General features: G+C 48.1%; 1 protein-coding gene across 1 annotated transcript; it reads left to right on the forward strand.

The window, feature by feature from the left end:
* Positions 1-27,964, forward strand: MPP1 (membrane palmitoylated protein 1; the record flags this gene model as incomplete). Its single annotated transcript, XM_040322787.1, is given in 10 exon segments — positions 1-70; positions 6,126-6,211; positions 7,589-7,657; positions 14,060-14,250; positions 20,824-20,927; positions 21,026-21,106; positions 22,833-22,913; positions 23,437-23,639; positions 25,930-26,001; positions 26,891-27,964. Coding segments are annotated over 10 exon segments (1,134 nt in total), but the record flags the coding sequence as incomplete, so codon positions are not given.
* Between the last annotated feature and the right edge of the window lie 4 nt (positions 27,965-27,968).

Here is a 27,968-nt window from a genome sequence, read left to right on the forward strand (position 1 = left end):
CTCAAGTTGAATTCGCAGCAGAAATGCGTTGTTGCGCGGATCCTACATGGCGGCCTTATTCATCGACAAGGTGAGTTCATTTCAGTTGTTTCCTGTTTTTTCTCCTGAATTGTAAAGCATGCAAAGTTACATTCTCTTTAACTGCTTCAATACCGGGCACTTTTACCCCCTTCCTGCCCAGGCCAATTTTCAGCTCTCAGCGCTGTCGCACTTTGAATGACAATTGTGCGGTCATGTAACACTGTACACATATATAAAAATGTTATTTATTTTCCCACACAAATAGAGATTTCTTTTTGTGGTATTTAATCACCGCTGGGAGTTTTATGTTTTGCTAATGTTCGTCATGGGCACTGATTGGTGTCACTGTTGGGCACTGATTGGTGTCACTGTTGGGCACTGATTGGTGTCACTGTTGGGCACTGATTGGTGTCACTGTTGGGCACTGATTGGTGTCACTGTTGGGCACTGATTGGTGTCACTGTTGGGCACTGATTGGTGTCACTGTTGGGCACTGATTGGTGTCACTGTTGGGCACTGATTGGTGGTCACTGTTGGGCACTGATTGGTGGTCACTGTTGGGCACTGATTGGTGGTCACTGTTGGGCACTGATTGGTGGTCACTGTTGGGCACTGATTGGTGGTCACTGATGGGCACTGATTGGTGGTCACTGATGGGCACTGATTGGTGGTCACTGATGGGCACTGATTGGTGGTCACTGATGGGCACTGATTGGGGGTCACTGATGGGCACTGATTGGGGGTCACTGATGGGCACTGATTGGGGCTCACAGATGGGCACTGATTGGGGGTCACTGATGGGCACTGATTGGGGGTCACTGATGGGCACTGATTGGGGCTCACAGATGGGTACTGATTGGGGGTCACTGATTGGGGGTCACTGATTGGGGGTCACTGATTGGGGGTCACTGATGGGCGGGCACTGATTGGGGGTCACTGATGGGCGGGCACTGATTGAGGGTCACTGATGGGCGGGCACTGATTGGGGGTCACTGATTGGGCGGGCACTGATGGGCGGGCACTTATTTGGGGGGGGGTCACTGATGGGGGGGGGGGGTCACTGATGGGGGGGGTCACTGATGGGGGGGGGGGTCACTGATGGGGGGGGGGGTCACTGATGGTGGGGGGGGGGGTCACTGATGGGGGGGTCACTGATTGGGGGTCACTGATGAAGTGGCACACATGTTCTGCACTGATGGGGGGGGGGGGTGTCACTGATGAAGCGGCACACATGTTCTGCACTGATGGGGGGGGTCACTGATTACCCGTACAGGTCTCCCCTGCAAGGAGATGCCACTAATCGGCTCTCCTCGCCTCACACTCTGTGTAAGACGAGGAGAGCCGATAAACAACACTAACGTGTTTACATGTGACCAGCTGTGATTGGACACAGCCAATCACATAGGTAAAGAGTTGCGTCATTGGCTCTTTCCTGAGGATCGGGGTCACGCGTTGTCCTAGGAACACAGCGCAAAAGCGATCGCCGCGCTGCGTGCTCCCACAGATGCTCGATAGAGAGGCGACACTGGGTCGACTTCATTTGACGAGAGGGGATCCTACCCGCTGTAATTTTACTATACGGTGGGCGACCGGTAGTTAAAGCCCACTGCCAACCCCCCAAACTGCCCCTGTTGTTCCAGGAGTCAGCCCGTCTAAACTGTGTCTGTGATTGGATACAGCTCATCAGCAGGTCCCGGACGTGAATCATTGGCCGGGACGGTCGCTGAGTGGTTACCTATACACAACACTGGTTTGGAAGGAATGCAGTTTGCATTGAGTAAGAATCTCTTCAGTAATTCCTACTTGTCTGACCAGTTAGTTATTATTCCCAAACCACATCAAACACCGTCACTCGGGCTGTTCACCCCCGGGGGGGGGGGGGGGGCCTTTGGTCTTTAACCATTTGCGGACCGCCCGCTGTCATTGTACATCGACTGCTTGACGTTAAATACTGGGGGTATTGGGTGCAGATGGCTGCCATATGCCTGGTATCTTTTTAAACAGGGGGCGGTCCTCCTTTCAGATAAGTGGTCTCTCCGGCGGATTCGCTGTGACATCACCTTTATCGTGGGTGGGATACGGCGCCTCCCCCCTCCCGCTGCTCCCCGGTGGTCTCTGCCACTTACTGGAGCCCATCGGTGGCAGCAGAGATGATCTGGTCCCCCCCCCCCCCCCTCTGAGATATGGAGAGGGGTGAAAGATGGCCCCCGCTCAGCTCCATAACATTGGATGACTGAAGCGACGTCAAATGTCACTTCCGCCCAACGGTATTAGGGGGGGGGGGGGGGAATGTATTTAAAAAAAGATACCGTATATATATTTTATTTATTTTTATTTTTTTCATTGCATTTTAGTGTAAATATGAGATGTGAGGTATTTTTGACCCCAGATCTCATATATGAGGACATGTCATGCTTTTTTTCTATTACAAGGGGTGTTTACATTCCTTGTAATAGGAATAAAAGTGACCCAATTATTATTATTATTATTATTATTATTATTATTATTATTATTATTATTATTATTATTATTTTTTTTTTAAATGGACAGTGTAAAAATAAAAAGTAAAATAATAATGGTAAAAAACAAAAAAAATTAAGCGCCCGTCCTGCCGAGCTCGCGTGCAGAAGAGAACGCATATGAAAACGGCGTTCAAACCCCACATGTGAGGTATCGCCGCGATCGTTCCAGCGAGAGCAATCATTCTAGCCCTAGACCTCCTCTGTAACTCAAAACATGCAACCTGTAGAATTTTTTTAAACGTCGCCTAGGGAGATTTTTAAGGGTCAAAATTTGTCGCCATTCCAGGAGCAGGCGCAACTTTGAAGCGTGACGTGTTGGGTATCTATTTACTCGACGTAACATTATCTTTCACAATAAAATAATAATAATAATAAAAAAAAAAATATTGGGCTAACTTTACTGTTGTCTTTATTTATTTTTATTAAAAAAAGTGCTTTGCTGCGCAAATACAAAGTTACATAAAGTATTGCAACGACCGCCGTTTTATTCTCTAGGGTGTCTAGAGTGTGTGTGTGTGTGTGTGTGTGTGTGTGTGGTCCAAGTAATTTTCTAGCAAAAAATGTTTTACTTTTTAAACAGTCCTTAAGTGGTTAAGTTGTTAAAGGAAAGCTGTCATTTCAATGCCGAGTGCCGTTGGACTTGGTGACACCGGCACTTCTTTTCCATGTAGTGTGTATCTTCACCATGACGACAAGCTTCTCTTCTTTCCCTTTTGATCTGTTAATTATACAGTTGGAAGTTTATCTATTTATTAAAAAAAAAAAACTGTTGATCCTGACAGAAATCTTGTGCTTCTTTGTGCTGCATTCTTATTTGTTAGCATTCTCAGCTATCCTTGTGCACTACAGATCACCCCCCCCCCCTTATGTTACAGCAGGCATGTCCAAAGTCAGGCCCGGGGGCCAAATGCGGCCCCCCTGTTGATTTAATATGGCCCCCCTGGGGATTTGGATATATGTATTGTTTGTGGCCCCCCAGGGCCACAAAAGATATATACTGTATTTATTGGCGCTGCCTTGGCGGGGACAGGGAGGGGGAAGGACGAGCGCCGTCAGATTACATGAAGAGAATCTCCTCAGCAGCGTCTGTATTGGAAGTCCCGTCTCCTGGGGTGCCATTGGACGACTGTTCTGTCTATCATAGGAGGCGGGACTTTGTATTAAAGAGGCCACAGAGTAAACAAGAGATTCTCCTGTTTGTAATCTGTCGGCACTCGTCCCGCCCCCTCCCTCTGCCCTCCGAGGCTGCAGATGGGCATCGATCAGGCTGCACCGATGGCAATGGTAAGGCTGCATTTTTGGCACATGTGAGGCTGGATTGGTTGCAATGGTGAGGCTGCATTCATGGCAATGGTGAGGCTGCATTCATGGCAATGGTAAGCCTGTGCGTGTTATACGCGGATAAATACGGTTTATCCAAATAACGCGCCCAAGCTCATCCTTAGTCCTAAGCAGCGCTCTGGGATTCGTTGGGGCCACAAATTAAAATATATACAGTATATCCGAATAACACGCCCAAGCTCATCTCTTCACCACACACAGCCACAAAGGCCAGTTGGTGCAGCCTCGTCGGGGGGGGGGGGGGCCCAGTTGGTGCAGCCCCGTCGGGGGGGGGGGGGGGCCAGTTGGTGCAGCCTCGTCGGGGGGGGGGGCCCAGTTGGTGCAGCCTCGTCGGGGGGGGGGGGCCCAGTTGGTGCAGCCTCGTCGGGGGGGGGGGCCCAGTTGGTGCAGCCTCGTCGGGGGGGGGGGCCCAGTTGGTGCAGCCTCGTCGGGGGGGGGGCCCAGTTGGTGCAGCCTCGTCGGGGGGGGGGGGGGGGTCATTCGGTGCCAGCCAGTGAAAGAGGAAAAATTACCGGTTTGCAAAATTTTATGAACTTATTTTTTTTTTTTTCCTTTAAATCTTCAGGCTTCATTTATTTAGCAAAAAATAAAAAACACAAAGTGGTGATAAACCACTTAAAGATCAGCGGCGGCAGGTTGGCTCTATTGCACGATTCGCCATACATTGCTTCCTGTAATAGATATAGCAGGCGCCCGTGAGCGATGTCTTATGGGCCACCCGCGGTCGCTCCACAGAGAGACAGAACAGGGATCAGTCAGTGTAAACACAACAGATCCCAGTATTGACGGGTGGAGAGAGATCATTTGTTCCTAGTGATTAGGAAGAGTGATCTCTCTCCTCCTCCAGTCAGCCCAGCCCCCATACAGTTAGAAACGCTTTCCAGGGAACACTTAACCCCTTGATCACCCCCTAGTGTTAACTCCTTACCTGCCAGTGTCATTTATCCAGTAATCCGTGAATATTTATAGCGCTGATCGCTGTATAAATGTCAATGATCCCAAAAAAGTGTCAAGTGTGCGATGTGTCCGCCGCAATGTCACAGTCCCGCTAAAAATCACAGAAAACCACCATTACTAATGAGAACAAATGCCATAAATCTCTCTCCTATTTGGTAGACGCTATAACTTTTGCACAAACCAATCAATATACACTTATTGCGTTTTTTTAACTAAAAATATGTAGAATACATATTGGCCTAAACTGATTAAGAAATTTTGTTTTTTTATGTAAAATAATATATATATCCTCTTTTTCTCCCCCCCCCCTCCCTCCCTCTTTTTCTCTCCCTCCCTCCCTCTTTTTCTCTCCCCCCCCTCCTCTCCTCTTTTTCTCTCCCCCCCCTCCTCTCCTCTTTCTTCTCTCTCTTCTCTTTCTCTCTTCTCTTTTTCTCTTTCTTTCTCTCTCTTTTTTTCTTTCTTTGTCTCTCTTTTTCTCTTTCTTTCTCTCTCTTTTTCTCTTTTTCTCTCTCTCTCTCTCTCTTTCTCTCTCTTTCTCTCTCTCTTTCTCTCTCTTTCTCTCTCTCTTTCTCTCTCTTTTTCTCTTTCTTTCTCTCTCTTTTTCTCTCTTTTTGTCTCTCTTTTTCTCTTTGTCTTTCTCTCTCTTTCCCTCTCTTTCTCTCTCCTTTTCTCTTTCTCTTTTTCTCTCTCTTTCTTACTTTCTCTCTTTCTCTTTCTCTCTCTCTCTCTCTCTCTCTCTCTCTCTTTCTCTCTTTCTCTTTCTCTTTCTCTTTCTCTTTCTCTTTCTCTTTCTCTCTCTCTCTCTCTCTCTCTCTCTCTCTTTCTTTCTTTCTCTTTCTCTTTCTCTTTCTCTCTCTTTCTCTCTCTTTCTCTCTCTTTTTCTCTTTCTTTCTTTCTCTTTTTCTTTCTTTCTCTTTCTCTTTCTTTTTCTTTCTCTCTCTTTTCTCTTTCTCTTTCTCTCTCTCTCTCTCTCTCTCTCTCTCTCTCTCTCTCTCTCTCTCTCTCTCTCTCTCTCTCTCTCTCTCTCTCTTTCTCTTTCTCTCTCAGAGGTGATCAAATACCCCCAATAAAAAAGCTCTATTTGTCTTAAAAAAAAAAAAAAAAAGTTTGATCACGCAATTCATTGGCCTGGGCAGAAAGGGGGTGAAAATGCCCAGTAGGCGATTGGTTAAATATTTAATAAGAAATAATAATGAAGCTTTGGCACTTATTGCTCAATATCCTTTTATTTAGATATATTTGTAGATTTAATTGTTGTGTTTTTTTTTTTTTTTTTCATGCCAGGTTCACTTCATGTGGGGGATGAAATCCTTGAGATCAATGGAAAGAGCGTCCAAAGCCAAAGTGTAGATCACCTGCAGAGTGTATTGGTGAGAAAAGAAATGTTTGAAGTGGGAAGAATTGGGATACATTTCATCTTGCTGCACATCAGGAGGGGGAGAATGGTGTTTTGTAGTTCACTAGTAATCTCTAAGGCCCCTTTCATAATGGGGCGGGAGGTGCGGTCGTATTCGGCCGCTATCTGTGCTTTTTTACCCCGCTAGCTGCCCGCAATGCGCCTCTGCGATTCATAGTAGCCCATTATGCTTTTACTTTGCAGGGAAAAAAGAGTAAAACTCATCAGGGTTTCTTTTCTCTTTAAAGTGGAGTTCCACCCAAAAGTGGAACTTCCGCTTAATCCTCTCCTCGCACCCTTACATGCCACATTTGGCATGTTATTTTTTTTGGGGGGGGGGGGCGGTGGGGGCTTCAGGAGGAGTGGAACTTCCTGTCCCACTTCCTCCTTCCACCCAGGGACCGCTAAGGCGATACGTCATATCGCCTACGGCGGCCCCTCTTTGTAGGCGATCACCTGGGACACGTGACAGGTCCCAGGCGATCGCCTGTCCAATCAGGTAGCGCCGCTCGCGCATGCGCAGTGAGTGCCCGGCCGTGAAGCGGAAATAGGTCACGGCCAGGTGCCCACAGTTAGGATGGAGGCGCCGGCGGAGAGGGGGGGGAGAGGAGCGGAGCTCCGTGCGTCAATGGAGCAGGTAAATGTATGTTTGTTAAAAGCTGCTGACTTTTAACGGCTTAAGGACCCCTTCACGCCGATATACGTCGGCAGAAGGGCACGGCTGGGCACAGGCACGTACCTGTACGTTGCCTTAGAGAGCCCAGCCGCGGGGTCGCGACCCGGTCCGAAGCTCCGTGACCACACCCCCGCAGATCCGATCACTGCCGGTGTCCCGCGATCGGTCGCAGGAGATGAAGAACGGGGAAAGGTGTCTGTAAACGCACCTGATGTAGGGAACGACGATCAGTGATATCACGCCTACAGCCACGCCCCCATACAGTAAGAAACACTCCCTTAGGGCACACTTGGCGCCCCCTAGTGGCTAACCCCTTCACTGCCATTGTCATTTTCAGTCATCGGTGCATTTTTATAGCACTTTTCGCTGTGAAAATTACATTGGTCCCAAAATAGTGTCCGATGTGTCCGCCATAATGTTGCAGTCATGAAAAAAATCGCTGATCGCCGCCATTACTAGTAAAAAAAAAAATGTTTTAATAAAAATGCCATAAATCTATCCCCTATTTTGTAAACGCTATTAATTTTGCGCAAACAATCGATAAACGCTTATTGCGATATTTTTTTTAACCAAAAATAAAGAATACGTATCGGCCTAAACTGAGGAGGAAAAAAAAATTTTTTATATCTTTTTTGGGGGCTGCATTGTAACCTCTTCTCTCTTTTTCTTCTATAGAAAGAAAGTAAAGGAACGGTGATGCTGAAGGTGTCGCCCACACAGAGTAACCGCAAGCCGCCCCTACAGGTAATACCTTTATTGGTGACCCTCAGTCAGTCTCTAGCGGTACTTTGCTGAGATTATTATGGTTCAATTTGCTTCCTATGAATAGATAATAATCTGGGAGTGTTCAGCAATCGCCTGCTATTAAGATTCCTGTGCATATCAATCATTTTAGTGCCCAAATTTAAGTATGAAAACAAAAACAAGTGTTAAAATGTGTCGTGTCCGGCCTCCCCTTCAGTCTTGCAGGTGTATCGGTTCCTCTCCTGGAGTTAAACGGCTTCTTCTGATTTCACTGCACACTGTGAGCTTCTCACCATGTGCATTAGAAGCTGCGGCAAGTCGGAGCCTCTCTAATTTCTTGGCTGGAGGACACCTAGCAGTACCTCCTGCGTCTCCTCCCGGCCAATCAGGAAGTAGGGTCCTGACTCCCGATTGACCGGGAGGCTTGGCACTCCCAGCCAATCGGGTCTCTTTACCCCTGTTTGGCTGGGAGGAGACCCAACGGCCGGCACCTCCTACGATGAGCTGGAGCGAGGAGCAGGCTTTCCCGTCCGTCTCCCGTGCCGTTTGCTAATCTGACAGAGTGGCTGCAGTCAGAAGGCGGAGGACATCTTGCTACACCCAGCTACGTCTTGAATTCCGGAGTCATTTTTAGCAATAAAGTGAGCGGATATAAATATAGTATAGTGAGATCTGTGATGCTGTTTAAACCCTCGAGGTTAAGGGGGCAGCAGACCCCCCCCCCCCTTCCCTTTTTACGTACCTGAACCTGGTCTTTTCAGCGGCAGGGATGAACAGGTCAGCTCCAGATGCTTTCTTGAGTCCTGATTGTATAGATTGATGGCAGCAGCAGCCATTGGCTTCTGTTGCTGTCAGTCAAATCCAATGACACGGGAGGCAGGGCCCAGTCCCTGTCGTCTGTCGGTGGACGTAGCAGCAACACTCCGAAGCACATAACTGCACGAGTGTCTCCTTGGAAAGCGGGTCTCCGAGGGGGAATTTCATGCTGGGAGGAGCCAGGAGTGCCACCCGTGGACCCCAGAAAAAGGAGGATTGGGGCCACTCTGTGCAAAACCCTTGTGAAGGTAATTATGACATATGTGTTTTAAAAAAACAACAAAAAACCTTTACAACCCCTTTAAGCCCGAGTTCACATTGCTGCGTTTTAGAAATCGTGCGAGTTCAGCTGAACTCAACCCGGCAATGCCGTGCGGCTTCAGGGGCGATTTGATAGGCATCTGTGCGGGTTCAGATGTCTATTGAAATTGCCCCCCGAAGTCACCAAAAGTAGTGCAGGAACTACTTTTTAGAATCTAAAGCGGCACGTGAAAAAACAGGTGTTACGCCGATTCGGACGGTCCTATTGTCGACAATAGCCGCCGGTTTGGCATGTCAAATCGCATTCCAAATCATAGTAATGTGAACCAGGGCTTAAAGAGGAAGTAAACCCTGATGTGTTTTATTTCCTTTTTTATTCCCCCTGCAAAGTATGATTTAACCTTTTTATCATTGAGGAAATACAGTCAAATAAGGGATGTACCGTCGTCCTAATATTCTAGTAAAGAATGGGGGGTCCCAGGGAATCCCCACAAACCCTGAGGCTCCAACAAGGGAAAAGGTGGGCGGGGAGGACTATACCGGTACTTTAAAGATTGGTTGCAAATAGGGTTGTCCAGATACCGATACCAGTATCGGGACCGATACCGAGTATTTGCGGGAGTACTCGTACTCGCGCAAATACCCCCGATACCTAAATAGAATACTTCCCCCCCCCGCCGCTGCCGCCGCCGCCGCATCGAGGGACATGGCTAGAGGGACATTGCTGCATATGTGAGGGACATGGCTAGAGGGACATGGCTGCATATGTGAGGGACATGGCTAGAGGGACATGGCTGCATATGTGAGGGACATGGCTGCATATGTGAGGGACATGGCTGCATATGTGAGGGACATGGCTGCATATGTGAGGGACATGGCTGCATATGTGAGGGACATGGCTGCATATGTGAGGGACATGGCTGCATATGTGAGGGACATGGCTAGAGGGACATGGCTGCATATGTGAGGGACATGGCTAGAGGGACATGGCTGCATATGTGAGGGACATGGCTAGAGGGACATGGCTGCATATGTGAGGGACATGGCTGCATATGTGAGGGACATGGCTAGAGGGACATGGCTGCATATGTGAGGGACATGGCTAGAGGGACATGGCTAGAGGGACATGGCTGCATATGTGAGGGACATGGCTAGAGGGACATGGCTGCATATGGGGGGGACATGGCTGCATTTGGGGACACATTTAAAAAAAGTATCGGTACTTGTACTCGGTCCTAAAAAAGTGTTATCGGGACAACCCTAGTTGCAAACAACCAGAGTGAGTCACATTAGATAAATGGTAGAAAAATGTATTCACATGAATACATTAGACAGAATAAAAAACACATGACATTAAAAAGAACAACAATACAAACATGTTTGACCACAATTGAATCACCGGTCGTGCAATCCCTTATATATGAACAAGGGGGGGTGGCGGTGAGAAAGTTGGAGTCATGAGACAAGAGTCTCTGGTCTCTACTAGTTTCGCGAACTCAATTTTCGCTTCGTCAGGAGACAGTCTAAAATATAATGCAAAACAAAAATAAAACATTACATTAAAATAACATAAAACAAGATTTACTACCAGGGGGTGTAAGGGAGACACCCCCCCCCCCCCCCCCGGGTACCAATAACAATCATGGTAGGGGATTTTGTCAAAGTTGTCTCCTACCTAGCGGCACGGCGTTCTCTGGCCCCCAGAAGATCCAAGGCAGATAGTGGGTTTAAAGGCTCGCAGGAGAGCCAAGAAAAAATCTTGGGGCAGACCTAATGATGGGGATGAGTGTTAATATTGTAAGCATTGGATATTAAAAGGGAGGGGTTTTGGGGGAAAGGGTTTGTAGGAAGAAGGGGGGGGGGGAAGTGGGGACAGGGGGGAAAAAAAGGGGGGTAAAGGGAAAAAGGGAAGGGCGAAAAAACGGGGGGGGGGAGGGAAAAAAAGGGGGGGGGAGAAGACGGCTCATGCATAAATAGTTATGCATGGGCAGAAACAAGGACGGTGAAAAGCAAACAGAAACAGAAGAGGGATAGTGGAGAACCCATGTGAAGATTGTGAACAGCTGATTAAAGTAAAGTGAACACCATCAAACCATGCAAAATGCGTGACTTGTAAGTAAAATTGTAGTATTACCCAAGTGCCTTGATAGGCATACAACAATAAGGGGAATAGAGGTCCCAAACAAATTGGGATTACTCAGGTGACACAGTGGTTGAACCTGGGTGACACATATGTCCAGGTTTGTGCAAAGGAAGGAGGTAAGTAAGTTACCAGTCTCCTGCCGATAGCAGTGCTGGTTCCTAGTAAATAAAGAAATGAATCAAGGTAAGACAAAAACGAATACTATACTCATTAGAAATAAAAATAAAGAGGGAATAGATATGATGACTCGGGGAGAGCAGAGGTCGGTGTAGATCATAGCAGGATTCGGTACTCACTTGTAGTGTGTATGGTAATACACGTGTCCTGGGACCCAGCTCCGGTGCATACAGCATCAGGTGAGCTGGGTTTAAATACCCCCATGATCAATCGATGTGTGCGCCGCCATTGATAGGTGGGCGTGCACTCGCCGAACATAGAGGTGTGTCTGATGACGCATGAACTCTCCTTTAGTCCACAGGAGTTGGGCCGATACAATGAGACGAGCGGGGGGCGGTGCCTGTGCCTGTGTCTGACGTGTGATTCACAGGTCAGCGCGGTCGGGGATTGGCCAGGCGGTGCACAGGCCAGCACACGTCGCCTGTGGGTAGTAATCCAGTACAGGAGGCGTGGATGGTGACGCTCATCCAATCGGCATCCGCCCATAGTGTAACCATGGGCTGATGCCAGAAAGAGCGCGGCCATAACTAAGGGCAAGCGGGGACTGAATCCATCTCTACATCCGTGAATCCCTCAGTGTAAAAAACGGGGAAATACAGAACCATCTGATGGATCAAGAAGGGGAATGATGGGGGAAGCTGGTAATGAGGATTAAAAAATGAGTTAACAAGCGAGAAGGAAAAAGGGAAATTGGAAGAATTGGAAAATAAGCATAGAAGTATTAGAAAACTGCTATTACGAACCGCAGTGAAAGTATAAGTAAAGGAAAGTGAGGAATTACACAAAGGCCCAGATTCAAGAAGCACTTGCGCCCGCGCAGCCATAGGTTGCGCGGCGCAAGTGCTTACTTGCTCCGGTGTAACGAGTGCTCCTGATTCAGGAACCTCGTTACACCGACTGCAGCCTAGGATGTGACAAACATAAGCCTCCTTATGCCTTCACATCCCAGGCTGCATTCTTGCGTTGGCCGCTAGGGGGCGCGGCCTTTGTGATCGGCGTGTAGTATGCAAATTGCATACTACCACCGATTCACAAAAGTTGCGCAGGCCCTTCTCACGCAAGGTACGGAGTTTCCGTACGGCGCCTTTAGCATAAGGTTGCTCCTGCTATAGCAGGCGCAGCCAATGCTAAAGTATAGCTGCGCCTCCCGCTCGCGACGTTCAAATTTAACGTCGTTTACGTAAGTGAACCGTGAATGGCGCTGGACGCCATTCACGTTCACTTGCAAGCAAATGACGTCCTTGCGACGTCATTTGCCGCAATGCACGTCGGGAAAGTTTCCCGACGGAGCATGCGCTGTTCGCTCGGCGCGGGAGCGCGCCTAATTTAAATGATTCCCGCCCCAGGCGGGATCATTTACATTAGGCAGCCTTGCGCCCGGCTGCTTAGCATATTGCCCGCACAATTTACGGAGCAACTGCTCCGTGAATCGCGGGCAAAGCGCAATATTTGCGTGGGCGCAGAGAAAAAAATTTGCTCTTTGCCCACGCAAATATTGCGCGATTCTACTTGAATCTGGGCCAAAGTGTGTAATAAAAGTGTGTGTATGGAGGAGAAGGAGTCTCCATAAGAGTGATGAACAACACAGGGTAAACGGAGTGTATGTGTAATGTGTTGGGAAGGTTGTGAAGACAAGAAACTGTCAGGGAGAGAGGGCCAAGAGGACGATTTTAGGTCAAGAGACAAGATTGACAAGGGAATAGCAGGTACTTAAAGCATACACATCGAGTACATACAATATATTGATACACATTGCAATCAGTACAGATACAAAAATTATAAATCACTTAAATATGTAAATATCACATGCATCCTGTGTTACAGGAAGCTAGTAGCAAGACTTTTATACAGTACATCTAGCAAGGTGGTGCCTAGGTAGCACCAGATGTAACAGGGCATATGACCTGCATATGACCACCCGGATAGGAGTAGTCAGAGAAGGTCGAGCCCCCTGCAAAGTAAAAGCATAATGGGCTAGTATGCATCATATCCTAGCCCATTTCGTGGTACTTACCTGAAAACAAAGCCTGCAATGTCCCCGTGGCAGGCCGCATCCATCTTCACCCCTCTTCCTTTCAGGGCCATGGACTCTGTGACGTCACCGGTGTGCGGACATGTGCGCGAGAGGCAATGGTCACGGCACAGGCCCTATAGAAACGACCCAATCGTGCCCTTTCTTCAGTGCGCATGCGCGAAAGAGGTCGGCGCAAGCGTATATGGTAAATATCTCCTAAAACCGTGTAGGTTTAGGAGATATTTCCAGTACCTACAGGCGAGTCTTATTATAGGCTTACCTGTAGGTACACGTGGTATGTAAGGGTTTATATCCACTTTAATGTTACATTTTGTAAGAAGCTGGACGCCAGCCGTAGGAAGGTGGCGGCGGCCATCTTGGTACACCCAGCACTGCTCGGCACTAAAGCTTTACGTTTCTGAAAATGTAACATGAAAACGGCATCACAGATCTGAATATACTAAATATTGTTTTATATCCGCTCACTTTATTGGTAAAATGAATGTGAAATTCAAGACGTAGCTGGGTGCAGTAAGATGTCTGCTGGTGTCTTCTGACTGCAGGTGTTCTGTCACCTAGTAGTGGTGGACCGCGCGTGCGTGGCAGACCTGGTAGTGGTGGACCACGCATGCGCAGTAAGCATTCAGCTGACGGAACGTCACTTCCGTTCCCTAATCTAAGTGGTCGCCAATCCTGTCTCGGAGATGCTCGCCAGTCTTCCCCTCCTCCTTCATTGTCCACTCCGATCCTGGGGGGCAGGGAGGAGACCTAATTGTATTATCTGCAGGATGGGGTGAGCTCACGTCTCTGGCTGTGCTGTGTAATTCTGAGGACTGGATGGGCAGAAATACAAATCGCCTGTAAAACCGCTCTTTTTTTATAATTGTTGATTCTGCGGTTTGCTGGGAGTTCATCGGGTTTTAAGTGAAATAAAGCCGTTGTGAATTCTTCGTCCTTTAATTCTTTTTCTTTTTTGTATATCTTTAATCAGATGTTTGTGAGAGCGCTGTTTGATTACGACCCTCTGTCGGACGCGCTCAATCCTTGCCGGGAGGCCGGGCTGCGATTCCGCACCGGAGACGTGCTGCAAATCATAAACAAAGACGACTCCAACTGGTGGCAAGGGAAGACGCAAGGGGCGGAGACTGCTGGTCTCATACCCTCCCCTGAGCTGCAGGAGTGGTAAGTAAAGGAACTTTACATTGGAGTGCTTGGATCAGGGGGTCTCAAATTTAGGACGACCGATATATCGACCGATATTTGTCCGTTTTGGAGAAATCGGCATTGGCCGATATTTTTATTTTATTTTTTTATCCAAATTAGGCCGATATTTAACATGGCTACTAGCGGTGCCACGGATCCGGAGCTAGGCCAAAGCCGCGGCCTTTCCTGATGCTGTGACCGCAGCGGCAATCCTCGGATTCCCGCCGTGGTCACAGCAACAGGAAAGGCTTTGGCCTAGCTCCGGAGCCGCGGCCATCTTGGTACACCCGGCGTGGTGACCCTCCTCTCTGTTTACACCCACAGAGGAGGAGGGGCCCGCGGTCGTGGGACACACACCGCTCTCTGGTGTCTGTACTACGGGAGGCAGGGGGGGGGGGGGGGGGGTCTGTACTGAGGAAGGGGGGTGTCTATACTGGAGGGAGAGGGGGTCTGTACTGAGGGGGGTGACACTATTTTTTTTGCCAATTGGTGCCACTTGCCGTCCAGTGCCATCTGCCAGTGCCAATTAGTGCCACGTGCCATCCAGTGCCAACTAAAGCCATCAGTCCCATCTGCCAATGCCAACCAGTGCCATCTGCCAGTGCTAACTATTGTCATCCAGTGCCAATTAGTGCCACCTGCCAGTCAGTGCCATCTGCCAGTGCCACCTGCCACCTGCCAATCAGTGCCATCTGCTAGTACCATCTTTCAGTGCCATCCAGTGCAACCTGCCAGTGCCAATAAGTGCTTTCTGCTAGTGCCATCTTCCAGTGCCAATAAGTGCCATCTAGTGCCACCAAAAAAAATAAAAAAATCGGCCTAAAATATCGGCCGCAAAAATCGGCATCATATATCGGCCAGAGAAAAACCCATATCGGTCGACCTCTAGTCTCAAACTGGCGGCTGTTGTAGAACTACAAGTCCCATCATACCTCTGCCTGTGGGGGGAGTCATGCTTGTAAAGGTCAGCCTTGCAATGCCTCATGGGATTTGTAGTTCTGCAACAGCTGGAGGGCCACCAGTTTGAGACCCCATGGGCTAGATCATTGTAAGCATTGATAATTGGAGCCGAGGGCAGCGGGTGTAGAGGGCAGCGGGTGTAGAGGGCACGGGGGGGGGACAGCCTGAGAGGTCTTTATGGACTAGGTGAAGGTTCCTTTACAGACATGACCTCTATGATAAAATTCAAGTCATAACAGATCCTTCTTTCCAAGGCTCGATTCTCTTCTCTCCTCCCTCCGGCCTTCCCTTCAGTCTGCCAGTTGTAGCGGCTCCTCTCCTGGACTGAAAGGGCTTCCTCTGATTCACTGCACACTGTGAGCTTCTCACAATGTGCATTAGAAGCGGCAGCAAGTCAGATAGTCTAGCTCATTTTCTAGCTGGAGGACATCCAACATCTATCAGGGGTGTCAAACTGGCGGCCCTCCAGCTGTTCCGAAACTACAAGTCCCATCATGCCTCTGCCTGTGAGAGTCATGCTTGTAACTGTTAGCCTTGCAATGCCTCATGGGACTTGTAGTTTTGCAACAGCTGGAGGGCCGCCAGTTTGACACCCCTGATCTAGCTCTCCCCAGCCTGACTGGCCCTGTCCCACCCCTTTAATTTGCAATCATGGAGGCTCAATCACATGTTGGCTTTAGCTACAGAAGTCCGTATGCAATTTGCAGCTGGCTTAGGAACATGCCAGACTGGACCCCACCTATTAAGGCAGAACTCCTCCCAAGAGCCAGCCCGCTGCTTGCATCAAGACTTGGGGCTCTTGGGAGGAGCAATAAGGAAGGGGGGGGGGCTGCTATGCTGGCCCCTCCCCCCAGCCATGGTCTGTCTGCATTGCATAGAGAAGCAGAGCCACAATAACGGCATCGCTGGACCTAAAAATACGGTATGTAATGAAAAACGACGGGCCAGCTCTCTATTGCAGGAGAGGCATGCAATATGTTTCCTGCAATAACATACACCGACCTACCCGGTCGTCTTTTCTGGCATGCAATCTGAGCTGTGCATGCACTGCTCGACTTGCATTACAGGCATGGTCCCTGTGTACTGGGGTGACTGACTCCTGTGCATGCGCAGCTCGGCGTACATTACAGGCACAGTCCCGGGGTACTGGGATGACTGACTCCTGTGCATGCGCAGCTCAGCGTACATTGCTGCTGGTGGTAGCTGGGTATGAGGAAGAGATGACACCACTCGTCTCTATGCCCTGGGAGGACTGGAGCGATGCCATGACATCACTTTCAGTTCCCGGGCCATAGTAAATTTTATTATTTAATAATAATAAAAATTATTTTATTCATTTTATTTTTTGATCTTTTTGCTTTTGAAGGTCAAATGAGAGATTTGAGGTCTTTTTAACCCCCAGATCTCTTAATATAGAGGACCTGTCATCCTTATTTCTATTATGCTGGGTTCACACTACGGTTTTCCCGTCCGTCAGCCGCATACGATTTCAGTATTGAAAAAGTACGGGCCCAGACGGGAAAACGTATAGATAGAGAATGCATTGCAAATCGTATGCACTCAGATGCATCCGGGTGCGTACGATTTGCTGGCAAAACTTTTTTTAAACGTACGCAAAACCGTGTTCAACCACGGTTTTGCGGTCGTTTTTAAAACAGTATGGCAAACGCATACGTTTTCCTTTAACATTAATGTCAATGGAAAACGCACATGTGTGCGGTTCCATACGTTCCCGTCCGTTTCAGCCGCATACGGTTTTTCATATAAATCGTATGCGGCTGACGGACGGGAAAACCGTAGTGTGAACCCAGCCTTACAAGGGATGTTTGCATTCCTTGTAATAGAAATAAAAGTGATAGAAATAAAATAAGACGAAAAAACCCACCCCTCCGCGCTCGCGCACATAAGTGAACACGTATGTAAACAGTGATCACATGGCACACGTGAGGCATCGCTGCGAATGTTGGCTCGAGAGCAATAGTTTTAGCTCTAGACTTCCTCTGTAACCTGTAATCATTAAAGCGTCGCCTATGGAGATTTTTAGGTACTGTAGTTTGTTTACATTCCATGAGTGTGCGCAACTTTAAAGCGCGTCATGTTGGGTATCTATTTATTTACTCAGCGTAATTAAAAATTCAATAAAGTTTATTTTTCCCGAAAAACAAATTGCGTTTGAAAGACCGCTGCGCAAATATCATGTAATATACAATATTGCAGCGACTGCCATTTTATGCTCTAGTGCAGGATTGACAAATTTGCTTGGAATCTAGGAGCCAACTAAAAAAGTTAGGAGCCAGAAAACGCACCCCGTCCCGACGAGCTTGCGCGCAGAAGCGAACACGTACGTGAGAAGCATTTACATATGCGGATATGTAAACGGTGTTCAAACCACACATGTGAGGTATCGCCGCGATTGGTAGAGCGAGAACAGTAATTCTAGCTCTAGACCTCCTCTAACTCAAAACATGCAACCTGTAGATTTTTTTTAAACGTCGCCTATGAAGATTTTAAAGGGTAAAAGTTTGTCGGCATTCCATGAATTTACTTGGCGTAACATTATCTTTCATAATATAAAAAAAAAAATGGGGATAACTTTACTGTTGTCTTATTTTTTAATTAAAAAAAAGTGTAATTTTTTCCCAAAAAAGTGCGCTTGTAAGACTGCTGCGCAAATACGGCGTGACAAAGTATTGTAACGATCGCCATTTTATTCTCTAGGGTGTTAGGATAAAAAATATATATAATGTTTGGGGGTTCTAATTAGAGGGAAGAAGATGGCAGTGAAAATAGTGAAAAAATGACATTAGAATTGCTGTTTAACTTGTAATGCTTAAAGCGGAGTTCCACCCACAATTTCACTTTTTAAATATAAATACCCCTGTAATACACAAGCTTAATGTATTCTAGTAAAGTTAGTCTGTAAACTAAGGTCCGTTTTGTTAGGTTGTTACAGCATTTAGATAGTTTATAATCTAGAAATAGACCGTGGCCATCTTAAGTGTGGGCATCATGAAGCCAGACTGTATGACTTCCTGGATTTCAGCTTTGCATATCTCGCACATGCTCAGTGCACAAGCAATGTAATAGGTTTCAGTCAGGTTTGCAAGGACTACTGGGAAACATGATGCCTATCCCAGAAACCCTTGCAAATAGCCTAGGCTAATAAGGAGGAGAAAGTAATGAAGGACTACAAAATAAAGGTATTTACAAGCAACAAATTAAATAAAAATTGTCCATTCTGAACACTATGAGATTAGAGCATGCAGCACAGACAAACATAAAAAAATGGGTGGAACTCCACTTTAACTTGTAATACCAACGGCCACCACCAGATGGCGCCAGCTCACATCTGGTGGTAATAACTTGTAATACCAATGGCTCACCACCAGATGGCGCCAGCTCACCTGGCGCCCGGGATTTGTCGAGCCCTGCTCTAGGGTCTCTGCTAAAACAAAAAAATACAGGGCATCCGGAAAGTATCCACAGCGCTTCATTTTTTCCACATTACTGTTGTTACGGCCTTTTTACCAAAATATATTAAATTCATTATTTTCTTCACAATTCTACAAACAATCCCCCATAATGACAACGTGAAAAAAGTTTGTTTGAAATCTTTGCAACATTATTAAAAAATAAAAAAATGAAAAAAAAAATCCCATGTACACAAGTATCACAGCCTTTGCCATGACACTCAAAACTGAGCACAGTGGCCTCCATCATCTGTAAATGGAAAAAGTTTGTGGGCTTATGGGAAGAAGTAACCGCTTGTGGGCTTCGCAATGCCCACAAGCAAGATGAGAACCTTCAGGAGCGATCCTTTGACAAAAACCCTGCGGAGCGGCGGATTGGGAGGTAGTAAGTGTACTTTTAAGATGAAAACGTACCAGGAAAGGAGATGTTACAAATTGCTCGGTGTGGTTGGAACTTTAAACCGTTTTTGGAATAAGGCTGTAACCTAAAATGTGGAAAAAGTGAAGCGCTGTGAATACTTTCCGGATGCTCTGTATATGATGATTGGGCTTCCGTTTTACTGGCTAAAAATACTGATTTAAACTTTTAACCACTTAAGGACCCGCTCATGTACATATACATCCTTTTTTTTAAAGATGGATATCTCGGTAACGGCAACAGCTACTTCCACAACTGTGATATCTATCTTTACTGTGAGCGGTCCTGTAAACGATAATGGTGGTCTCCGCGGCGGATTCGCCGCAAGATCACCGTTATCGGCGGCGGGAGAGGGGCCCACGCCCTCCGCCACTTACAGGAGCTGTCGGCAGCGGCGGAGGCGATCGGGTCCTTTCCTCGGCTGGAAAACGAGTGAGAGCAAGATGGCCCACACCCGTCCCCATAGCAGGGCGGAAGCGACGTCAAAAGGTCTCTTCCGCCCATGCTTCTTAAAGCAATAGTTTCTACATGTAATTTTTTTCAAATTATTTTTATTTATTTTTTGCATTTTAGTGTAAATATGAGATGTGATGTCTTTTTGACCCCAGATCTCATATATAAGAGGACCTGTCATGCTTTTTTCTATTACAAGAGATGTTTACATTCCTTGTAATAGGAATAAAAGTGACCCATTTTTTATTTTTTTTGTCAGTGTAAAAAATAATAAAAAGGAAAAAAAAAAAAAATTTTTTAAGCGCCCCGTCCAGACGAGCTCGCACGCAAAAGCGAACGCACACGTGAGCAGCGCCCGCATATGAAAATGGTGTTCAAACCACACGTGAGTCATCACAGCGATCGGTAGAGCGAGAGCAATAATTCTAGCCCTAGACCTACTCTGTAGCTCAAAAGAGGCAACCTATAGAATTTTTTAAACGTCGCCTATGGAAGTTTGACGCCATTCCACGAGCGGGCGCAATTTTGGAAGCGTGACATGTTGGGTATCATTTTACTCGGCGTAACATTATCTTTCACAATATATAAAAAAAAGTGGGCTAACTTTACTGTTTTTTTATTTATTTTTTATTCAAAAAAGTGAATTTTTTCCAAAAAAAGTGCGCTTGTAAGATCGCTGCGCTAATACGGTGTGACAAAAAGTATTGCAATGACCGCCATTTTATTCTCTAGGGTGTTAGAAAAAAAATATAGATAATGTTTGGGGGTTTGAAGTAATTTTCTAGCAAAAAAAACTGTTTTAGTCTTGTAAACGCCGAATCTGAAAAACGCCCAAGGTCCTTAAGTGGTTAAACAAAAAGTTTGAGAAAAGGGCGGGTCTCCAAGAGATCTGATATTGATGAAGACAGACCAAAGGTTGTTTAGTTTAGTTTTGGTCCTCAGATTGGGGTTTATGTTCTTTTATATCCCCGGTATTTATTCCTTATCTAAGTTGTCATAAAACACCATAAACTTCAAAGGGAACTCAAAGTGCACAAGTTCTCTCAGGTCGGGGCTCAGACTGCGGCAATACACACAACTTCCTGCGGGGGTGCTGTTCATTTTGGACACACGCATTGAAACGCACTGCAATACGCCAACGTGCGTCGCAGTGCGCTGCCGGAAAACCATCAGTGGGGTCCTGGCTGTAGAGGTCTCACTCCTCTTGCTGCCGGTCTCGCTCCTCTTCTCACGTTGTCGGGTTTCTTTCAGGCGAGTGGCGAGTTCCAATACAAAGAACCACATTCCTCAGAGCTGCAGCCCCTTCAGCAAGAAGAAGAAGTGCAAGGATAAGTATCTCGCCAAGCACAGCTCCAGTGAGTATGATTGGCCGGAAGATTGCGTTGTTATGGCCACTCCCCTTTTCTAGAACAAGTCATTAACCTTCATCTTTTTCTCTGATCTGCCTTTCCAGTATTTGACCAGCTTGATGTGGTGTTGTATGAAGAAGTGGTGTCCCTCCCGGCCTTCACACGGAAAACTCTGGTGCTGATTGGTCAGTAATGGACGCCGGATTACCATGACTGTGCGGTGTAGATGGGATGGGTAGCCGCATGCGTGATACAACTTTATTGTTTTGTTACAGTGACAGAATAGACTAAAAATGGCTCTAAATATATTCACTGACCTCTGGGGGGGGCGGCTGCGGCTCGTCCTGACACTGACCTCTGGGGGGGCTGCGGCTCGTCCCGACACTGACCTCCCGGGGGGGCTGCGGCAGCGGCTCGTCCCCGACCTCCCGGGGGGGCAGGGGCTCACCCCAACACTGACCTCCTGGGGGGGGGGGGGCTGTGGCTCACCCCGACACTGACCTCCTGGGGGGGGGGGGGCCGTGGCTCACCCCGACACTGACCTCCCGGGGGGGGGGGGCCGTGGCTCACCCCGACACTGATCTCCCGGGGGGCCGTGGCTTACGCCAACAATAAGGGAGTGGCTTTTCCTGTGAATTTGTATTTCTTTTCATCAAGGTTTCAGATTTGCACACCCCTACCACACCACACAACCAGGGGGGGGGGGGGCCACGCAGCCCTGCCACACATTTATGGATATGCAGTACGGCTGCTATGGGGAGGTGCTAAGGGACGGCTGAAATGGGGAGGTGCTAAGGGACGGCTGAAATGGGGAGGTGCTAAGGGACGGCTGAAATGGGGAGGTGCTAAGGGACGGCTGAAATGGGGAGGTGCTAAGGGACGGCTGAAATGGGGAGGTGCTAAGGGACGGCTGAAATGGGGAGGTGCTAAGGGACGGCTGCTATGGGGAGGTGCTAAGGGACGGCTGCTATGGGGAGGTGCTAAGGGACGGCTGCTATGGGGAGGTGCTAAGGGACGGCTGCTATGGGGAGGTGGTAAGGGACGGCTGCAATGGGGAGGTGGTAAGGGACGGCTGCAATGGGGAGGTGGTAAGGGACGGCTGCAATGGGGAGGTGGTAAGGGACGGCTGCAATGGGGAGGTGGTAAGGGACGGCTGCAATGGGGAGGTGCTAAGGGACGGCTGCAATGGGGAGGTGCTAAGGGACGGCTGCAATGGGGAGGTGCTAAGGGACGGCTGCAATGGGGAGGTGCTAAGGGACGGCTGCAATGGGGAGGTGCTAAGGGACGGCTGCAATGGGGAGGTGCTAAGGGACGGCTGCAATGGGGAGGTGCTAAGGGACGGCTGCAATGGGGAGGTGGTAAGGGACGGCTGCAATGGGGAGGTGCTAAGGGACGGCTGCAATGGGGAGGTGCTAAGGGACGGCTGCAATGGGGAGGTGGTAAGGGACGGCTGCAATGGGGAGGTGGTAAGGGACGGCTGAAATGGGGAGGTGCTAAGGGACGGCTGAAATGGGGAGGTGCTAAGGGACGGCTGCAATGGGGAGGTGCTAAGGGACGGCTGCAATGGGGAGGTGCTAAGGGATGGCTGAAATGGGGAGGTGCTAAGGGACGGCTGAAATCGGGAGGGAGTGTAAGGAGAATGGAATTTCAATATTAATAAATTAAAAAATATATTTTTCATTATTATTAATATATTTATTATAATTATTTTTTTTGCGGAGGTCCAAGGGGTAATAATCTCAATAATGGAATAACAATGGGAAATAGACCAAAGGAACATAAAAACAAAAAAAAGTTGTGAAGTTTCGTTATAGATGGGGGGGGGGGGCACAATGGTTGCATCTAGAAATTGTTTGTCTACAATCTGCTGAGATTCCGTTTTCATCTTCTGTTTTTTCTTCCTCCCTTTAGGTGTCAGCGGAGTCGGCCGGAGTCACATAAAAAATACTTTACTTACCAAATATCCAGAAAGATTTGCTTATCCTGCACCACGTGAGTCTCCACATGACCTATGTACTGATTGTTACAGATCTATGGGGGAGGGGAGGGGGTGTGATTTATTTTTTGATCTATTCTTCTTCATCCAGTGTAAGGGGGATGGTAAAGGTCATGTGGGTTGGGTTGGTTGGTGGGGTGGGTTGGTTGGGTTGGGTGGGTGGATTTTCTTGGTTGGGTGGGTGGATTTTCTTGGTTGGTGGGTTGGGTTGGTGGTTGGGTGGGCGTTGGTTGGGTTGGTGGGTTGGTTTGGTTGGTGCGTTGGGTTGGGTTGGTTGGTGCGTTGGGTTGGTTGGTGGGTTGGGTTGGGTTGGGTGGGTTGGTGCGTTGGGTTGGTTGGTGGGTTGGTTGGGTTGGTTTGGTTGGTGGGTTGGGTTGGTTGGTGCGTTGGGTTGGTTGGTGGGTTGGGTTGGGTGGGTTGGTGCGTTGGGTTGGTTGGTGGGTTGGTTGGGTTGGGTGGGTTGGTTTGTGCTTTACAACTAAACACAGAAATGTTGTTCCCTCTTGTCTTCCTCTGTAGACACTTCCCGGCCCCCCAAGCGTGGAGAAGAAGACGGGGCGGCCTATCATTTTGTGTCTGTGGACGACATGAGCAAAGCCATCTCCGAAAATCTCTTCATGGAATTCGGAAGCTTCAATGGCTACATGTTCGGGACCAAATTCCAGACTCTATCCGACATCCACACAGAGGGGAAGGTGGTTGTGCTGGATATAGAACCGCAGGTGAGAACATTACTACTACTACTACTACACTTCTAATACTACTACTAATACTACTACTACACCTACTACTACTACACCTACTAATACTACACCTACTACTACTACGACTAATAGTAATACTACTACTACGTTACACAGCTAGCAAAACCAGTTACTTCTCCTGCTATGCCTGTTTTTCTCTCCTTTTAACTACTTGCGGACCACCCAGTGGCGGCCCGTCCATTAGGGGCACTGCCCCCCCCCCCCCCCCTAATCTACATGCAGGGTGCCAGACGCATTGATTTTCAATTTTTATCTTTTTATTATTGGAAGCACGTGATTAGAGCCCGAGACTAATTGGCTTCAAAAAAGGGTGGGCCCAGGGAGCAGAGTACACCAATGATGGGACACTATTCCCCCCCACTGACACCAATGATGGGACACTATTCCTCCCACTGATACCAGTGATGGGACACCATTCCTCCCACTGACACCAATGATGGGACACCATTCCTCCCACTGACACCAATGATGGGACACCATTCCTCCCACTGACACCAATGATGGGACACCATTCCTCCCACTGACACCAATGATGGGACACCATTCCTCCCACTGACACCAATGATGGGACACTATTCCTCCCACTGACACCAATGATGGGACACTATTCCTCCCACTGACACCAATGATGGGACACTATTCCTCCCACTGACACCAATGATGGGACACTATTCCTCCCACTGACACCAATGATGGGACACTATTCCTCCCACTGACACCAATGATGGGACACTATTCCTCCCACTGACACCAATGATGGGACACTATTCCTCCCACTGACACCAATGATGGGACACTATTCCTCCCACTGACACCAATGATGGGACACTATTCCTCCCACTGACACCAATGATGGGACACTATTCCTCCCACTGACACCAATGATGGGACACTATTCCTCCCACTGACACCAATGATGGGACACTATTCCTCCCACTGACACCAATGATGGGACACTATTCCTCCCACTGACACCAATGATGGGACACTATTCCTCCCACTGACACCAATGATGGGACACTATTCCTCCCACTGACACCAATGATGGGACACTATTCCTCCCACTGACACCAATGATGGGACACTATTCCTCCCACTGACACCAATGATGGGACACTATTCCTCCCACTGACACCAATGATGGGACACTATTCCTCCCACTGACACCAATGATGGGACACTATTCCCCCCACTGACACCAATGATGGGACACTATTCCTCCCACTGACACCAATGATGGGGCACTATTCCTCCCACTGACACCAATGATGGGACACTATTCCTCCCACTGACACCAATGATGGGATACTATTCCTCCCACAGACACCAATGATGGGGCACTATTCCTCCCACTGATACCAATGATGGGACACTATTCCTCCCACTGACACCAATGATGGGACACTATTCCCCCCACTGACACCAATGATGGGACACTATTCCTCCCACTGACACCAATGATGGGGCACTATTCCTCCCACTGACACCAATGATGGGGCACTATTCCTCCCACTGACACCAATGATGGGACACTATTCCTCCCACTGACACCAATGATGGGATACTATTCCTCCCACTGACACCAATGATGGGACACTATTCCCCCCACTGACACCAATGGTGGGGCACTATTCCCCCCACTGACACCAATGGTGGGGCACTATTCCCCCTACTGACACCAATGGTGGGACACTATTCCTCCCACTGACACCAATGATGGGACACTATTCCTCCCACTGATACCAATGATGGGACACTATTCCTCCCACTGATACCAATGATGGGACACTATTCCTCCCACTGATACCAATGATGGGACACTATTCCTCCCACTGATACCAATGATGGGACACTATTCCTCCCACTGATACCAATGATGGGACACTATTCCTCCCACTGACACCAATGATGGGACACTATTCCTCCCACTGACACCAATGATGGGACACTATTCCTCCCACTGATACCAATGATGGGACACTATTCCTCCCACTGGCGCCAGTGACTGGAGCCCAAACAAATGCAGTGCCACAAATATGGATCTGTGAAAGGGGGAGGGGTGGGTTAGATGAAGGAGGAGGTGGATAGATAAGTCCACTTAACTTTCAAATGTATGTTTTCTTTATTTCTCTAGTGGTATTCACTATAATGTATGTATACAGTATAATTATGTACGTTTTTTTTTTTATTATTATTATTTAGGGACGTATTTTATTCATGTATTTGGTTATCTCTGTTTGTCCCTCAGACTCTGAAGATGGTGCGCACCGCAGAACTGGCGCCATTCATTGTGTTTGTGTCTCCTACCGATACTGACAAAGTAAGTGAATGAAGACCTCGCCCCACCCCCACCCCTAGATCTATTATACCAGCCAGAGGTTGTTGTTTTTCTTCTCTTAAATTAATTCTACATACACTGCCATTGGGTGGGGGGGAGACGGGGACTATGGGGGTCACCACAGTTATGGTATGTTTACCATTTTAGGGGATCCTTGATAAGAATGTGTATTAGGGAGGGGAACCAGGAGCTCCTTTTTAGATGGGTTGTTGGTTGGGACTGAATGAATTATCAGCGTATACGCGCACCTTTTTTTGCCCTGAAAATCAGGGAAAAATCGTGGGTGCGCGATATACGCCGATACCCGCGCTGTGTTTGAACCGCTGCGCCAGCATATACCGTGCGCTGTACCCTCGGGTATAGTCGGGCAGGCTCGGCTCCTCTCACGGTCACGTCCTGTGCGTCCTTTACGCGAGAGGAGCCGAGCCTGCCCGAGTGTACTGCGCTCGGTATATGTCGGCGCAGTGGTTCAAACACAGCGCGGGAAGGACACCACGATGGCCGCAGAAGGAGACCGGACGAGGCCGCCGATGGACGACGGGCAAGAGACCGATGAGGTGCATCCAAACTACACACACTAGTTCTGAAGGATTGGCATCATGTGATTGGCTGTCACAGTGGTCACATGATTGAGAGCCGGTTCTGCTAGCTACTGATCATTAGTCCATGATCAGTCACTAGTGGGACCGGCTCTCAATCATGTGACCACTGTGACAGCCAATCGCATGATGCCAATCCTTCAGAACTTTATAAGGAGATCGGGATAAATGTCTTCCCCATAGGAATTGTCTGCTTCGGTGTTGTGCTTTGTCAGGTTTTATGTATCTGATTATTAATTTGCATATTTTTTTATTTATTTTTTACCTTGTAGTCCGATGCGCTGCTTAAGCTCCATGCCGACTCTGAAGTCCTCCGCGCTCGCTATGCACAGTACTTTGACCTGACTCTGGTCAACAACGACGTGGAACAGACTGTGAATGATCTCCTAGAAGCTTTTGATGCTGCATGTGCCTCTCCGCAGTGGGTCCCGGTGTCCTGGGTATACTGATTCCTATTCTTTATTACCGTTCCCAACCATCCACTCCATCGCCAGCTCCGCATACAAACCTCTTACCTTCCTAATTGGCAGTTACAGATCTTACCAGGCCTGTGCTAATGAGTAGTTCAGTGTTTTCTCCAGTTCTGGTCATCAGAAATGGTCTTTTATTATGTGACGTACCCTGGAGACCGGCATATTTTATTCAGGTCCTATATTTGCAATATCAGAACCTGGTGTATTGCCCCTTTAAGTCGTAGAAGTATGGCCTGGTGTTCCTCCCCGGTGTGGTTCATCCACTTATCAGCATTTGGCATCTGTGGCACGCCAGGGTGGTGACAAGGCGAGGCTTATAGAGTGGGGCGGGGCTTTGTGTCACATGGACAGACTGTGAGTGTAGCGCTGATGCGACAGCTAGGCACTGCTATATATATATATATATATATAATCAAACTATGAAGGGTTAAAAGAGACCCCCGTCACCAACATATTGCAGGTTTTTTTTTTTTTCTTGCATTGTCTGACTACTCCAGGAGAGTAAATCTGTAGCACAGCCTCCGCCCTCCACGTTAGACATTCCACTTCTGGGAATGTCTACGGTCAGTGCTGCTCCAGCTCCTCCACCCATCACCTCCTTACATAGCCCTTTATGTAGATGCCAGGGGAGGAGCCCAGTGGAATACTATGAGCAAGGATAGGCAACCTTGGTGTGCCTTGGCTGTTGAACTACAAATCCCATGAGGCATTGCAAGAGCAACCAGCCACAGCCGTCGCCTCCATACATAACCCTTTTATGTAGCTGCTGGGAGGGGGAGCCAAGTGGAATGCTAAGGAGCAGGGATCTCCAAACTACGGCCCGCCAGCTGTTGCAGAATTACACTTCCCAGGAGGCATTGTAAAACATTCACAGAAA

The sequence above is a fragment of the Rana temporaria genome, chromosome 9, assembly GCF_905171775.1.
Source record: "Rana temporaria chromosome 9, aRanTem1.1, whole genome shotgun sequence".
Lineage (NCBI taxonomy): Eukaryota > Metazoa > Chordata > Amphibia > Anura > Ranidae > Rana > Rana temporaria.